This window comes from Leucoraja erinacea, unplaced genomic scaffold (genome assembly GCF_028641065.1).
Source record: "Leucoraja erinacea ecotype New England unplaced genomic scaffold, Leri_hhj_1 Leri_56S, whole genome shotgun sequence".
Taxonomy (NCBI): domain Eukaryota; kingdom Metazoa; phylum Chordata; class Chondrichthyes; order Rajiformes; family Rajidae; genus Leucoraja; species Leucoraja erinaceus.
Genome location: NW_026576476.1, coordinates 172,216 through 189,488, shown reverse-complemented (window position 1 = coordinate 189,488; position 17,273 = coordinate 172,216). Strand labels below are relative to the sequence as shown.

The 17,273-nt window shown below is 46.2% G+C and overlaps 1 protein-coding gene across 2 annotated transcripts in view; it reads right to left on the bottom strand.

Moving 5' to 3' along the window:
• Positions 1 to 10,780: 10,780 nt before the first annotated feature.
• arsh (arylsulfatase H) overlaps positions 10,781 to 17,273 on the bottom strand; it is a 63,110-nt gene continuing 56,617 nt past the window's right edge. For both annotated transcript variants that reach the window (XM_055630900.1, XM_055630901.1), the window contains one exon: positions 10,781 to 11,878. In XM_055630900.1, the coding sequence (XP_055486875.1) occupies positions 11,514 to 11,878 (365 nt within the window). In that variant the 3' untranslated portion in view covers positions 10,781 to 11,513. The remainder of the gene's footprint in view (positions 11,879 to 17,273) is intronic.

Here is a 17,273-nt window from a genome sequence, read left to right as displayed (position 1 = left end):
ACAACTCTCACCAACTTCTACAGATGTGTCGGGGAAAGCCGTTAAACGGGATGCATCAAAGCATGGTTTGGGAACAGCTTCATCCAAGGCCACAAGAAACTGTAGAGAAGATAGACAATGACTGACTCTTATCCACCCTCTGCAGTGACCTGTTCGTGATGGCTGATATGTTTGTTGTACCAGTGATGCCCACATCCCTTGTATGAATAAAATATATACACCCTGCCGAATGTGGTTTTGTGAACAGTCATCGCATCAGACATGGCCACATTGAGTATTTCTCACCTCCTGAATGAAAACCGTTTCTTTTCCCACAGTGGCGCAGCGGTAGAGTTGCTGCTTATGCCCCTGTCCCACTTAGGAAACCTGAACTGAAACCTGAACGGAAACCTCTGGAGACTTTGCGCCCCACCCAAGGTTTCCGTGCGGTTCCCGGAGGTTGCAGGTGGTTGCCGGAGGTTGCAGGTAGTGGAAGCAGGTGGGGAGACTGACAAAAACCTCTGGGAACCGCACGGAAACCTTGGGTGGGGCGCAAAGTCTCCAGAGGTTTCCGTTCAGGTTTCCTAAGTGGGACAGGGGCATTACTGCGCCAGAGACCTCGGTTCGATCCTGACTACGGGTGCTGTCAGTACCGAGTTTGTACGTTCTCCCTGTGACTGAGTGGGCTTTCCTCCGGTTTCCTCCAAAGACATACAGGTTTGTAGGTTAATCGACTTCGGTAAAAATTGTAAATTGTCCCTAGTATGTAGGATAGCGTTAGTGTACGGATGCTGGTAGCATGGACTTTGTGGGCCGAAGGGCCTGTTTCCAAGCTGAATCTCTAGAGTCTAAAGGGCCTGTCCCACTTGGATGACCTAATCCGCAAGTTCTGGCGAGTTTGCCCTCGCAAATCATACTCGCAGCATACTCGAGGTCGTAGGGGGTCTTCGTAACTCTCCTTCATGCTCAAGAGTGGTCTCCGCGTACTCGAGTTCTCAGCTAGGTCGGGGCGTTTTTTTCAATTTGTTAAAAAAAATGCCCGCGAGTAAGAAAAAGTCACCATAGAAAAAAATTGATACTTTTTTTACTCGTAGGTTTAGTTGTAGTAGGTCGGCATGTTAGTCGTAGGTAGTCGAGGGTAGTCGAAGATAGTCTTCATCATAGTTGAAATGAGGTCGAAGAAGATCGAAGGAGGTCGTCTTCACTCTCCACGATTCGGTGTCCAATTTTCCCGAAGTCTAGTCGTAGCTAGTCGAAGCTGGTCTTCAACCTAGTTGAAGAAGGTTGAAGGAGGTCTTCTACATAGTCGAAGGAGGTCTTCAACATGTCATTTTTTCAAACTCTTCTAAACTCGCCAATTAGGTCGCCCAAGTGGGACAGCCCCTGTAGTGTACATGCATGGACTTTGTGGGCCGAAGGGCCTGTTTCCAAGCTGTATCTCTCGAGTCTAACTAAAACCTGAAGCATTAGGACAACCTCCAGACTCATGGCCAGATGTTTCTTTGTGGCCTTTCTGAACTCACTCTGCATATCAAATGTGAAGATCCAACAGATTTCTTGACCATCACCATCGATATTTACAATGACCCCATCATTGGATGGAGACCAGAAAAAAACTTGCAATGTAGATAGAGTCATAGAGACTCAGCGGGTGAAGCAGCATCTATGGAGAGAAGGAATCGAGGCCCTTCCTCAGACCCCTTTGGCTCGACCCGAAACGTCACCTAATCCTTCTCTCCATAGATGCTGCCTCACCCGCTGAGTTTATTCAGCATTTCTTGTCTACCTTCGATTGTTCCAGCATCTGCAGTTCTTTCTTAAACAAAACAACGAGCCACAGAGACATGAAGTTAGACAAAACTGCTGGAGAAACTCAGCGGGTGAGGCAGCATCTCTGGAACGAAGGAATAGGTGACGTTTCGGGTCGAGACCCTTCTACGACTATGTCATAGAGACGTAGGAATACAGCATGGAAACAGATCCTTCGGCCCAGCTTGCCTATGCCGACTAACATGCCCCATCTACGCTGGTCCCACCTGCTCACATTTAGCCCATATATCCCTCTAAACATTTCCTATCCATATAACTGTGCAAATGTCTTTTAAATATTGTTACATTGTCTGATTCAACTACCTCCTCTGCTAGCTCATTCCACATACCCACAACCCTCTGTGAAAAAGCTTCCCCTCAAGTACCTATTAGATTAGATTAGACTAGTGGGGTGCCACAGGGATCTGTGTTGGGTCCACTGTTGTTTGTCATGTACATCAATGATCTGGATGATGGTGTGGTAAATTGGATTAGTAAGTATGCAGATGACACTAAGATAGGTGGGGTTGTGGATAATGAAGTCGATTTTCAAAGTCTACAGAGAGATTTATGCCAGTTGGAAGAGTGGGCTGAAAGATGGCAGATGGAGTTTGATGCTGATAAGTGTGAGGTGCTACATCTTGGCAGGACAAATCAAAATAGGACGTACATGGTAAATGGTAGGGAATTGAAGAATGTAGGTGAACAGAGGGATCTGGGAATAACTGTGCACAGTTCCCTGAAAGTGGTATCTCATGTAGATAGGGTGGTAAAGAAAGCTTTTGGTGTGCTGGCCTTTATAAATCAGAGCATTGAGTATAGAAGTTGGGATGAAATGTTAAAATTGTACAAGGCATTGGTAAGGCCAATTCTGGAGTATGGTGTACAATTTTGGTCACCTAATTATAGGAAGGATGTCAACAAAATAGAGAGAGTACAGAGGAGATTTACTAAAATGTTGCCTGGGTTTCAGCAACTAAGTTACAGAGAAAGGTTGAACAAGTTAGGGCTTTATTCTGTGGAGCGCAGAAGGTTAAGGGGGGACTTGATAGAGGTCTTTAAAATGATGAGAAGGATAGACAGAGTTGATGTGGACAAGCTTTTCCCACTGAGAGTAGGGAAGATTCAAACAAGGGGACATGACGAGAATTAAGGGACTGAAGTTTAGGGGTAACATGAGGGGGAACTTCTTTACTCAGAGAGTGGTGGCTGCGTGGAATGAGCTTCCAGTGAAGGTGGTGGAGGCAAGTTCGTTTTTATCATTTAAAAATAAATTGGATAGTTATATGGACGGGAAAGGGATGGAGGGTTATGGTCTGAGCGCAGGTAGATGGGACTAGGGGAGAATACGTGTTCGGCACGGACTAGAAGGGTCGAGATGGTAATTTCTCTGCTGTAATTGTTATATGGTTATATTGTTATATGATCGTCCCCCTCTCACAGTGGGGTGGGTGCAGCAGGGTGGCACAGCGTGTTCGATCCTGACTACGGGTGCTATCCGTACAAAGTTTGTACGCTCTCCCCGCGACCACAAGCTTTGTCTCCGGGCACTCCGGTTTCCTCCCACATTCCAAGATGAAAATATGCTATTAGTGAGAAAGATTAATTTAGTTTAGATTATTATTATTGTCACATGTACTGAGGTACAGTGAAAAGCTTGCTTGCTATCCAGACAAAGAAAAAAACTCTACATGTTTACAGTCCACAGTAGAGAGAGATAAGGGGAAAAGGTACAACGTTTAGTGTGAATCTCTGGAATTCTCTGCCACAGAGGGTAGTTGAGGCCAGTTCATTGGCTATATTTAAGAGGGAGTTAGATGTGGCCATAGTGGCCAAGGGGATCAGAGGGTATGGAGAGAAGGCAGGTACGGGATACTGAGTTGGATGATCAGCCATGATCATGTTGAATGGCGGTGCAGGCTCGAAGGGCCGAATGGCCTACTCCTGCACCTAATTTCTATGTTTCTATGTTCTATGTTTCTAGTGCAAGATAAAGTCCGATTAAAGATAGTTTCAAAGTCTCCAATAAGGTAGATGGGAGGTCAGGACTGCTCTCTAGCTGGTTAGAGGATGGCAACAGCTGCGTAGAAACTGTCCCTGAATTTGGAGTTGTCCATTTTTAAATTTCTGTACCTCTTGCCTGAGAGAGGGGAGAAGAGGGAGGGGCCGGGGTGGGACTCGTCCTTGATTATGCTGCTGGCCTTGCCGAGGCAACGCCAGGTGTAAACAGAGTCAATGGAAGGGAGGTTGGTGTGTGTGATGGTCTCGGCTATGACTGTCAGATGGCCGAGATACAAGTACCTTTGCTGAAAATAGATGACGTTTCACGTTGGAACCTTTCTTCAGTCTACCCCACGACAATAGACAATAGGGGCAGGAGTAGGTCATTCGGCCCTTTGAGCCAGCACCGCCATTCAATGTGATCACGGCTGATCATCCCCAATCAGTACCCCGACAGAAGAAGGGGAGGGGTTGTACAGTTTGATAGCCACAGGGAAGGAGGGTCTCCTGTGGAGTTCTGTACTGCCAAAGAACGCCACACTTTACTACTGCAAAGATAGAGCTTCATCATTATCAAACACTCCCCTGGCCTGTGTCCACCACATTTTGTCCTGCCTTTCCTCTCCCCCATCTATCTCTCCTCCATTCTCCCTACATTATCTGAAGAACCAGAGCCAGCAACATTATGGGGGACCCCTTCCACCCCAGCAACGGACTGTTCCAGCTGCTACGGTCAGGCAAACGCCTCCGCTGTCATGCTGCGTAAACAGAGAGGATGAGAAGGAGTTTCTTCCCAGAGGTTGTTAGGACTGTAAACTCTAATCTCACCAGAGACTAACCTACTGTACCAAACTACTGTTGTGTGGTGTCTTTTTAAAATTGCTGTTTTTTTTCTCACCAATATGTAATTACTGATTCTGTTCTATTCTGTTTTGTGGGTTTTTTTTGCACAATCCGCGAGCATTGCCACTTTTCATTTCACATCTCGTATGCGTATGTGACGAATAAACTTGACTTGACTCGACTTGAGACGGGTTCCCACCAGAGACGTCACCTATTCCTTTCCTCCACAGATGCTGGTTGACCCGCTGAGTTACTCCAGCATTTTTTCTCTCTCTTCGGAATAACCCAGCATCTGCAGTTCCTTCCGACACATACAAAACCCCTTAACTAGTCCTCTTTTATTCTAGTATGCTCCCCTTCATTTAATATCTGTTATTTCACTGCCACAACAGCAGGATAAATTGTTAATGAGTTGATGCCAGTGAAAATAAAGAAATCAATAAACAACATAGGAAATATCTCAAATAATGGATTTCATTTACTCATTGAAACCACAATTGCTAACTTTGGTAAATGATGTTATGTTAAGGAATCGATGACTTTCCATGTTGGGAATGCACGTTCCCAAAGGTACCATCGCAACGTAGATATCGCAGCAATCACTGAAGAACAATAGAACTACCAAACCACAGCATGATAGCTCCACCAAGTGGCCACACTGTGTCGCTGTACGCAACGTAACTCAACTATAACAAAATAGAGAGAGTACAGAGGAGATTTACTAGAATGTTGCCTGGGTTTCAACAACTAAGTTACAGAGATAGGTTGAATAAGTTAGGGCTTTATTCTCTGGAGCGCAGAAGGTTAAGGGGGGACCTAATAGAGGTCTTTAAAATGATGAGAGGGATAGACCGAGTTGATGTGGACAAGCTTTTCCCTTTGAGAATAGGGAAGATTCAAACAAGAGGACATGACTTCAGAATTAAGGGACAGAAGTTTAGGGGTAATATGAGGGGGAACTTCTTTACGCAGAGAGTGGTGGCGGTGTGGAATGAGCTCCCAGTGGAAGTGGTGGAGGCAGGTTCATTGGTATCATTTAAAAATAAATTGGATAGGCATATGGATGAGAAGGGAATGGAGGGTTATGGTACGAGTGCAGGCAGGTGGGACTAAGGGGAAAAAAAAAAATTGTTCAGCATGGACTTGTAGGGCCGAGATGGCCTGTTTCCGTGCTGTAATTGTTATATGGTTATATGGTTATATAAGAGTCAAATGTGTTTTATTGTCAGGTGGGTGTGGGAAGGAACTGCAGTTGCTGGTTTAAACCAAAAATAGACACAAAAAGTTGGAGTAACTACAGCGGGACATGCAGCATCTCTGGGGAGAAGGAATGGGTGGCGTTTTGGGTTGAGACCCTTCTTCAGTCAAGGAGGACTCTCTCTAACTTCTACATGTGCACAGTAGAGAGCATGCTGACCGGTTGCATCGTGACTTGGTTCGGCAACTTGAGAGGAAAAGACTACAAAAAGTAGTAAACACTGCCCAGTCCATCATCGGCTCTGACCTCCCTTCCATCGAGGGGATTTATCACAGTCACTGCCTCAAAAAGGCTGGCAGCATCATCAAGGACCCACACCATCCTGGCCACACACTCATCTCCCTGCTACCTTCAGATATAAGGTACAGGAGCCTGAAGACTGCAACGTCCAGGTTCAGGAATAGCTACTTCCCCACAGCCCTCAGGCTATTAAACCTGGCTCGGACAAAACTCTGATTATTAATAACCCATTATCTGTTTATTTGCACTTTATCAGTTTATTTAATTCATGTGTGTATATATTTATATAATGGTGTATGGACACACTGATCTGTTCTGTAGTAAATGCCTACTATGTTCTGTTGTGCTGAAGCAAATGTGAGGAATAAGATGATTAAACCCCCATCATTGTGATGGGCCGAATGGTTGGAATCACCAACCTTGTGATTCGAACAGACTGTTACTGTCCTTCAGAGCTGTTGATAACATTGTAGAATAACAAGATGAGGTAAGGAATGTAGCTGACAACACAGAAGCTAGTCTTTAGGTCAAATGCAATTAAGTAGGTTAGGGCAACAGCTACTGAGCAGCATGCTTAATTAGATAAATGAATATTAACTTTACGCCCCTCATGACAAAGAACCTAATTTAAATGTACATGCGATGTATGATGTGGGAGGAGAGGGAATGATTGATGACGCACGGAGGGGAGGGTTGGAAGATTGTGAACCTCGGTACCCTGATTGGAAGGGGTCAGAAGGGGAGGTGTCCGATCAATAAAGACTGTATACTGAATTGTATAAAAATAGACGTTTTTCCTTTGCTCGGGGTGTCTCAACTTGGATAGGCACCCGATTCTGCAGACTCGCAAATAAAGCATTTCTTGTTTCCACGATTTAGTCTCTGAGTAGTGATTGTGAGCACAAACTATATATCACACACAAAGCAAGAATTTCATTGTCCTATCAGGGACACATGACAATAAACTCACTTGAACTTCAGTCTGAAGAAGTTTCTCCACCCAAAACGACACCCATTCCTTCTCTCCAGAGATGCTGCCTGTCCCGCTGTAGTTATTCCAGCTTCTTGTGTCTATCGTGTGTTTTATTGTCATGTGTCCCAGATAGAACAATGAAATTCTTACTTGCAGCACAACAGAATATATAAAGATAGTACTCTGTAAATAATAATATTTATGGAGTCCGCTGTTTGATTAGGTTTATGGATCGGTACAGAGAGGGCCCACATTAAAACGCTCAATTGGGGAAAGGCCAACTTTGATGATATGAGAGAAGGTCTCGCTCAAGTTGATTGGAGCAGGTTATTTGAGGGGAAAGAAACAGCAGCCAAGTGGGATGGGTTTGTTTTTTTAAAAAGGTGCTGACAAGTGCTCAGGAAAAGTGCATGGATGCAGCCCAGACCATCACACAAACCAAACTCCCTTCTATTGATTCAATTTACACCTCATGCTGTCTCGGCAAGGCCAGCAGCATCATCAAGGATGAGTTGGTGCAGGAGTAGGCCATTCGGCCCTTCGAGCCTGCACCGCCATTCAATATGATCATCCTATCCCGTACCTGCCTTCTCTCTATACCCCCTGATCCCCTTGGTCACAAGGGCCACATCTAACTCCCTCTTAAATATAGCTATAGGGATGAGTTGCACCCCCCCCCCCCCCCCCCCCCCCCCCCCCCCCCCCCCCCCCCCCCCCCCCCCCCCCCCCCCCCCCCCTCCTCCCCCCCCCCCCCCCCCCCCCCCCTCTCCCATCAGGCAAAAGGTATAGGTATGAAAACGCACACCTCCAGATTCAGGGACAGTTTCTTCCCAGCTGTTATCAGGCAACTGAATCATTCTACCACAACCCGTTTCCGTGCTCTAAACTAAACTAAATGTTGCATTTGAGCACACTAGCCTTATCCTGTCTGCAGAAGACTGAAGAATGCATAAGCAGTCTCTACTGTGGGAAGATTACATGAAAGGTTTGAATGCAATTCAATTATAACCAGATTAATAAAAAAAAAAGCTAAATGTCTAGATGAATAAAATAAATGAAACAAAATCAAACAGAATCATAAAAACGTCAGAACAAACCATGAAGGAGAGTTTTATTTTCAGCTCATTTTAATTCATCTATTGAAATATTTCAATGTGGAAAAAATAATCTCAGACCAAATTTTTAAAGGCCTTTATAACTAATGCAGAACAGATTATGTTTCTCTTTAATGTCAAAAACTCCGGGCAAAAGGATTAAGGGTTGAAACATGAAAGCTGGGAGCTGGGTGGGAGAATGAGTTGGATTAGGAAATAAACAGGTGAAGCCAGATTTGTGTATTTACAGTAAATGTTATAGAATAAAGAACGGTCGGGCACAGGAACGGGCCCTTTGGCCACAATGTCTGTGCCGAACATGATGCCAAGTTAAACTGATCTCTTCCGCCTATACAAGATCCATATCCCTCTATTCCACGTGCCTATCTAAAAGCCTGCTATATACCACGATCATATCTGCCTCCACCCCCCCCTGGCAATATGATCCAGGCACCTACCACTCTGTGTAATGAAAACTTCCATTAAGCTTCCCCCCTCTCATCTTATCGCTGTGCCCTCTACTGCTGGACATTTCCACCTTAGGGAAAAAGGCTCTGTGCCTCATATAATTTTATACATTTGAATGAAGTCTTCCCTCAAACTCCAACATAGAAACATAGAAAATAGGTGCAGGAGTAGGCCATTCGGCCCTTCGAGCCTGCACCACCATTCAATATGATCATGGCTGATCATCCAACTCAGTATCCTGTACCTGCCTTCTCTCCATAACCCCCCCCCCCCCCCCCCAATCCCTTTAGCCACAAGGGCCACATCTAACTCCCTCTTAAATATAGCCAATGAACTGGCCTGAACTACCTTCTGTGGCAGAGAATTCCACAGATTCACCACTCTGTGTGAAAAATGTTTTCCTCATCTCGGTCCTAAAAGATTTTCCCCTTATCCTTAAACTGTGACCCCTTGTTCTGGACTTCCCCAACATCGGGAACAATCTTCCTGCATCTAGCCTGTCCAACCCCTTTAAGAATTTTCAGACATTCCAGAGAAAACAATCCAAGTCTGTCCATCCAGTCCCTGTAGCTGAAGCTCTGTAATCAAGGCATCATTTTGGTAAGCATTTTGAAGTGGTATTATCTGAGGCCGCCATTGGGAAAGTTCATACAAGACTACAGGTGCACAACCTTTTATCCGAAAGCCTTGGGACCAGACACTTTTCGTAATTCAGAATTTTTCGGCTTTCGGAATGGAAGATTTTTAGCGTAGATTTTAATAGCTGGCTCAGTGGTAGAGTGCTCGGCTCATATCCGCAAGATCGCGAGTTTGCGCCTCGATCCCGGCAGTTACTCGATCGCGAGTTTGAGTCTTCAATGTAGTTTTTTCTTGCAGAATAGGAGAGAATATGGAGGGTTAGGCTGGGATCATTCTCTGCGAGATGATCTTAGTGCGGGAGACAAGTGTAGGAGAGGTGTACTGACTGTGCGGGCAGAACTTTGGAAGTGATTGCCCACCATTCTCAAAAGCCGCTGTGTCTCCCTGTCCCTCCAACTCCAGAGGAATCTGATCCCCGATGGGCCGCTACGGCGACAAGTGGCAGTTCGCCCACAGCCCGAGCTGCGCCTCCCCAAGAACAAGACGTACCTTGCACACCATCAGCTTCTGCGTGTTCCTCTGGAGTTGGAGCGGGGCTGAGCTGGAGTTGCTGATCTGGGATCTCTGTGCTTGCAGTGGGCCTGGGGGTCGGTGTCCCGATGAGGGGGCGCAGCTCGGGCTGTGGGCGAACTGCACTTGTCGCCGTAGCGGCCCATCGGGGAGCGGCTTCTGGTGGTCCTGACGTCTCTCAGCTCCTGTCCAGAGGGGTGGCCGGAGACGTCAGGACCAACAGGAACCCGCTCCCCGATGCGCCGCTACAGCGACAAGTGGCAGTTCGCCCACAGCCCGAGCTGCGCCCCCTCATCCGCAACCCGGGTTCCTCTGGAGTTGGAGCGGGGCTGGGCTAGAGTTGCTGCTGGCTGTGAGTCTCTGGGATCTCCGTGCTTGCAGTCGGTGTCCCGTTGGTCCTGACGTCTCCGGCCACCCCCCTGGACTGGAGCTGAGACTGGGAACTGTACCGCCCTTGCCCCCTCCCTCTGCAACTGCAAACAACCCCACAGTTCCCAGTCTCAGCTCCTGTACAGGGGGGTGGCCGGAGACGTCACAGCCCGAGCTGCGCCCCCTCATCCGCAACCCCAAGACCAAGACGTACCTTGCACACCTTCAGCTTCGTGTTCCTCTGGAGTTGGAACGGGGGCTGGGCTGCTGCTGGCTGTGGGTCTCTGGGATCTCCGTGCTTGCAGTGGGCCTGGGGGCCGGTGTCCCGTTGGTCCCGACGTCTCCGGTGACTGGCACTGGCTCCGACGTGAAGGCAGTGCAAAGCCCCCGCGCCGGTGCAATGGGCGGGGAGCTGGAGAGGGGAGGGAAGGGGTCACACACATGGCCGGGAAGCAGAGGGGTGTAGGTGGGGTGAAACTGAAGGGAGCGACAATCTGCTGCTGCCTGCCCACTGAGTTTAAAAAGTTCCCACGCAAGACTCACGATACACTGTGTATCGTGAGTCTACCGTGGGAACTTTTTAACTCAGCGGGCAGGCAGCAGCAGATTGTCACTTATTAACCCTCCCGCGCAATATACCCTCACCTTCTCTTTTATGAATGGGGATTTAGTTCCCCGTTCTTCGAGGACCGACCGGAGATTCCGCTGTCACCTCTGCGGGCCGCCCTCGGTGAACGTCTTCAAGGACCTTTCTTCAAGGACCGAAAAAATGTCCGCTATTCGGAGCTTTTCGTTATTTGGAACTTCGGATAAAAGGTTGTGCACCTGTATTACATTTTAACGTTAACTAGGCCTTTAATTTAGGTCCACATCTATGCTTCATAATTTGATATATTTCTACTTTCACCCCCTCAACTTGCGATGTTCTGTCGACCGTACCTGTGCCAAATCCAATCGAGGAGTTTCAATAACAAGAACAGCAACATCTTTAATTTACTTAGCACCTTCATTGCATCCAAGGCACTCATGAAAAAGGAAATTGGTCCGAGCCATGCAGAATGCTTTAGGTCGAAAGTTTGGATGAAGAGGTAGGTTTCCATGGAGCCCGTTGATGAAGGGGAGAGGGAGAGAGAGTTAAAAGAAATGGAGAGGATTTGGAAAACATATTCAAGAGTTCAGAGTCCAGCAACTGAAGGCACAGCCACCAATCGCTGAGCATGACAACAGAAAGGAACCCTCGGGATTTCACACAAATGCCACAATCGTACCGTATTCCCCGGACAGAAAACATGGAATGACAAAAATTAAATAAGGTGAACGGTGGCCAGTGTTAACTTTCAGGTGCTGGATTTTGACTGGAGTCTTCGCTGCAGCCGCAGAATGGGAATGTACCGCAACAGGGCTGAAGCCAAGGTTTCCAGAGAGCGTTACTCCAGGACAACTGGAGAGGAACCGGAGTCAAGGTCTTCCGATGCCGTTCCACACCCATTCGGATCTGGTCTTGGATTTTGTGGAACAGAGGCTCCGTTTCGGGCGACAGTGGGACAACCTCGGAGGGGTCCTTCAAGAGGTCGAAGAGCATCGGTGGGTCGTGGTGAGAGACGGAATCGTCGTGGCAACCCCAAATATTGGTCTGGTAGCAATTCTCCGAGTCAGATCTGGGAGTAAACATATGGGCTTTCCAAACGGAATCACCTGAAGGAAAAAAAAGAAAAAATAAATTGTGAGGGAAGGAAATATCGTCTTGAAAATATTACAACACACAGGTGATACCCTGTGGTTTGGTTCGGGACGGGACATCTTGGTTTGGGAACAGCTCCATCCAAGACTGCAAGAAATTGCAGCGAATTGTGGACGCAGCCCAGACCATCACACTAATCACTAACCAACCTCCCTTCCTCTGACTCTATTTACACCTCACGCTGCCTCGGCAAGGCCAGAAGCATTAGTCGCTGCCTCAAAAAGGCTGGCAGTATCATCAAGGACCCACATCATCCTGGCCAAACACTCATCTCCCCGCTACCTTCAGGTAGAAGGTACAGGAGCCTGAAGACTGCAACGTCCAGGTTCAGGAATAGCTACTTCCCCACAGCCATCAGGCTATTAAACTCAACTCAAACTAAACTCTGAACATTAATAGCCCCATTATCTGTTTATTTGCACTTTATCAGTTTTATTTATTCATGTGTGTATATATTTATACAATGGTATATGGACACGCTGATCTGTTCTGTATTCATGCCTTCTATATTCTGTTGTGCTGAAGCAAAGCAAGAATTTTGTTGTCCTATCTGGGACACATGACAATAAACTCTCTTGAATCTTGAAGGACGAGTCTCACCCTGACCACTCCCTCTTCTCCCCTCTCCCTTCGGGCAAAAGGTATAAAAGTGTACACCTCCAAATTCATGGACAGTTTCTTCCCAGTTGTTATTAGGCACCTGAATCATCCTACCACAACCAGAGAGCAATCCTGAACCATTATCTAACTAATTGGTGACCCTGGGACTCTTCTTGACTAGACTTTGCTGGCTTCACCTTGCACTGAACGTTATCATGTATCTATATGGCTCGATTGTAATCATGTACTGTCTTTCTGCGTACAGAGAAGATTTACAAGGATGTTGCCAGGACTCGAGGGCCTGAGCAATTGGGAGAAGGTGAGCAGATTAGAAATTTATGCCTTGAAGCACGAGAAGGATGATCATATAGAGGTGTATAAAATCAAGAGAGGAATAAATCGGGTGAATGCACAGTGTTTTTCCCAGAGTAGGGGAATCAAGAAGCAGATGACATAAGAATAAGTTTACGTTTATTGGCCAAGTATTCACATACAAGGAATTTGCCTTGGTGCTCCGCCCGCAAGTGACAACATGACATACAGTGACAGTTAAGAATGACACATAAAATATTAACATTAATAATAAAACATTATTGATTAAACATGTAAATTAAATTAAATACCAGAGCAAAAGGAGGCTACAGATTTTTGGTTATTAAGTAGAGTAACTACTCGTGGAAAAAAACTATTTTTATGTCTGGCTGTGGCAGCTTTGACAGTCCGGAGTCGCCTTCCAGAGGGAAGTGATTCAAAGTGTTTGTGGCCAGGGTGAGAGGGGTCAGAGATGATCCTACGATGAGGGGGGAGAGATTTAATATGAACCAGAGAGGCAACTTTTTTTTTTGACCTCACACAAAGGATGGTGGGTATCTGGAACAAGCTGCCAAAGGAGGTAGTTGAGGCAAGTACTATCACAATGGTTGGACAGGAACATGAATAGGATAGGTTTGGAAGGATATGGGCAAGATATGGAAAGATGGGGCCTGTTTGAGTATAGAAGCTGGGAGTATAGAAGTTGGGATGTAATGTTAAAATTGTACAAGGCATTGGTGAGACCAAATCTGGAGTATGGTGTACAATTTTGGTCGCCCAATTATAGGAAGGATGTCAACAAAATAGAGAGAGTACAGAGGAGATTTACTAGAATGTTGCCTGGGTTTCAACAACTAAGTTACAGAGATAGGTTGAACAAGTTAGGTCTTTATTCTCTGGAGCGCAGAAGGTTAAGGGGGGACTTGATAGAGGTCTTTAAAATGATGAGAGGGATAGACAGAGTTGATGTGGACAAGCTTTTCCCTTTGAGAATAGGGAAGATTCAAACAAGAGGACATGACTTCAGAATGAAGGGACAGAAGTTTACCACTTCTTTACTCAGAGAGTGGTAGCGGTGTGGAATGAGCTTCCAGTGGAAGTGGTGTCGGCAGGTTCGTTGGTATCATTTAAAAATAAATTGGATAGGCATATGGATGAGAAGGGAATGGAGGGTTATGATACGAGTGCAGGCAGGTGGGACTAAGGGAAAAAAGTTGTTCAGCACGGACTTCTAGGGCCGAGATGGTCTGTTTCTGTGCTGTAATTGTTATATGGTTATATGGTTTGTAAGCATTGGCATGTTGGGCCGAAGGGCCTGTTTCCACGCTGTATGACTATGATCCTATGAATCCACACATCTTTGGATTGTGGGTAGAAACTGGAGCACCCGGAGGAAACCCGCGTGGTCACTGGGAGAACATGCAAACTCCATTCAGACAGCATCCAAGGTCAGTATCGAACCCGAGTCAATAGACAATAGACAATAGGTGCAGGAGGAGGCCATTTGGCCCTTCGAGCCAACACCGCCATTCAATGTGATCATGGCTGATCATCCCCAATCAGTACCCCATTCCTGCCTTCTCCCCATGTCCCCTGACTCCGCTATCTTTAAGAGCCCTATCTAGCTCTCTCTTGAAAGCATCTGGAGAACCGGGCTCCACCCCCCTCTGAGGCAAAGAATTCCACAGACTCACAACTCTCTGTGAGAAAAAGTGTTTCCTCGTCGCCATTCTAAATGGCTTACCCCTTATTCTTAAACTGTGTGTGGCCCCTAGTTCTAGACTCCCCCAACATCGGGAACATGTTTGCTGCCTCTACTGTGTCCAAGCCCTTAACAATCTTATATGTCTCACGGTGAGGCAGTAGCTCTACCAGCTGGGCTACTCTTGAAAGGAAGTTTAAGCTTTAGAAAGAAAGTAGCCGAATTAAACAGGCTGTAGTCATCAGTTCCAACTGAAAGTGCCAACGATGAACCTCTCCCAAGGAAATAAGACCGAGGGTGACACAAACTCTGGACAGAAAGTAGCCGTGGTCAGGATCAAACCTGGGTCCCTGGCGCAGTAAGGCAATTCTCCTTGGATATTACCAATTTAGTTTACAGATACAGAGAGGAAGCAGGCCATTCTACCCACTGAGTCCACACTGACCAGCGATCCCTGCACACCAACACTATCCTACACACACTAGGGACTATTTACAATTTCACCAAGTCACTTAACTAATCAACCAACCAATCAACCAAGCAACATTGTCATCTTGCAAAGCAACAGTTGTCCAGTGCAAAATGAGAAGACGTTTCCCAGGGAAATACCAGAGCATCGCGCATGAAACTAAATAACTTATACATGTGAGGTGCTACACCTTGGCAGGACAAATCAAAATAGGACTACATGGTAAATGGTAGGGAATTGAAGAATACAGTTGAACAGAGGGATCTGGGTATAACCGTGCATAGTTCCTTGAAGGTGGAATCTCATATAGATAGGGTGGTAAAGAAAGCTTTTGGTATGCTAGCCTTTATAAATCAGAGCATTGAGTATAGAAGCTGGGATGTAATGTTAAAATTGTACAAGGCATTGGTGAGACCAAATCTGGAGGATGGTGTACAATTTTGGTTGCCCAATTATAGGAAGGATGTCAACAAAATAGAGAGAGCACAGAGGAGATTTATTAGAATGTTGCCTGGGTTTCAACAACTAAGTTACAGAGATAGGTTGAATAAGTTAGGTCTTTATTCTCTGGAGCGCAGAAGGTTAAGGGGGGACTTGATAGAGGTCTTTAAAATGATGAGAGGGATAGACAGAGTTGACGTGGACAAGCTTTTCCCTTTGAGAATAGGGAAGATTCAAACAAGAAGACATGACTTCAGAATTAAGGGACAGAAGTTTAGGGGTAATATGAGGGGGGAACTTCTTTACTCAGAGAGTGGTAGCGGTGTGGAATGAGCTTCCAGTGGAAGTGGTGGAGGCAGGTTCGTTGGTATCATTTAAAAATAAATTGGATAGGCATATGGATGAGAAGGGAATGGAGGGTTATGGTATGAGTGCAGGCAGGTGGGACTAAGGGAAAAAAAAGTTGTTTGGCACGGACTTGTAGGGCCGAGATGGCCTGTTTCCGTGCTGTAATTGTTATATGGTTATATGGTTTGTAAGCATTGGCATGTTGGGCCGAAGGGCCTGTTTCCACGCTGTATGACTATGATCCTATGAATCCACACATCTTTGGATTGTGGGTAGAAACTGGAACACCCGGAGGAAACCCGCGTGGTCACAGGGAGAACATGCAAACTCCATTCAGACAGCATCCAAGGTCAGTATTGAACCCGAGTCAATAGACAATAGGTGCAGGAGTAGGCCATTTGGCCCTTCGAGCCAGCACCGCCATTCAATGTGATCATGGCTGATCATCCCCAATCAGTACCCCGTTCCTGCCTTCTCCCCATGTCCCCTGACTCCGCTATCTTTAAGAGCCCTATCTAGCTCTCTCTTGAAAGCATCCGGAGAACCGGCCTCCACCCCCCTCTGAGGCAAAGAATTCCACAGACTCACAACTCTCTGTGAGAAAAAGTGTTTCCTTGTCTCCATTCTAAATGGCTTAACTCCTTATTCTTAAACTGTGTGTGGCCCCTAGTTCTAGACTCCCCCAACATCGGGAACATGTTTGCTGCCTCTACTGTGTCCAAGCCCTTAACAATCTTATATGTCTCACGGTGAGGCAGTAGCTCTACCAGCTGGGCTACTCTTGAAAGGAAGTTTAAGCTTTAGAAAGAAAGTAGCCGAATTAAACAGGCTGTAGTCATCAGTTCCAACTGAAAGTGCCAACGATGAACCTCTCCCAAGGAAATAAGACCGAGGGTGACACAAACTCTGGACAGAAAGTAGCCGTGGTCAGGATCAAACCTGGGTCCCTGGCGCAGTAAGGCAATTTTCCTTGGATATTACCAATTTAGTTTAGAGATACAGAGAGGAAACAGGCCATTCTACCCACTGAGTCCACACTGACCAGCGATCCCTGCACACCAACACTATCCTACACACACTAGGGACAATTTACAATTTCACCAAGTCACTTAACCAATCAACCAACCAATCAACCAAGAAACATTGTCATCTTGCAAAGCAACAGTTGTCCAGTGCAAAATGAGAAGACGTTTCCCAGGGAATACCAGAGCATCGCACATGAAACTTAATAACTTATAAATGTGAGGTGCTACAGCTTGGCAGGACAAATCAAAATAGGACGTACATGGTAAATGGTAGGGAATTGAAGAATACAGTTGAACAGAGGGATCTGGGAATAACCGTGCATAGTTCCTTGAAGGTGGAATCTCATATAGATACGGTGGTAAAGAAAGCTTTTGGTATGCTAGCCTTTATAAATCAGAGCATTGAGTATAGAAGCTGGGATGTAATGTTAAAATTGTACAAGGCATTGGTG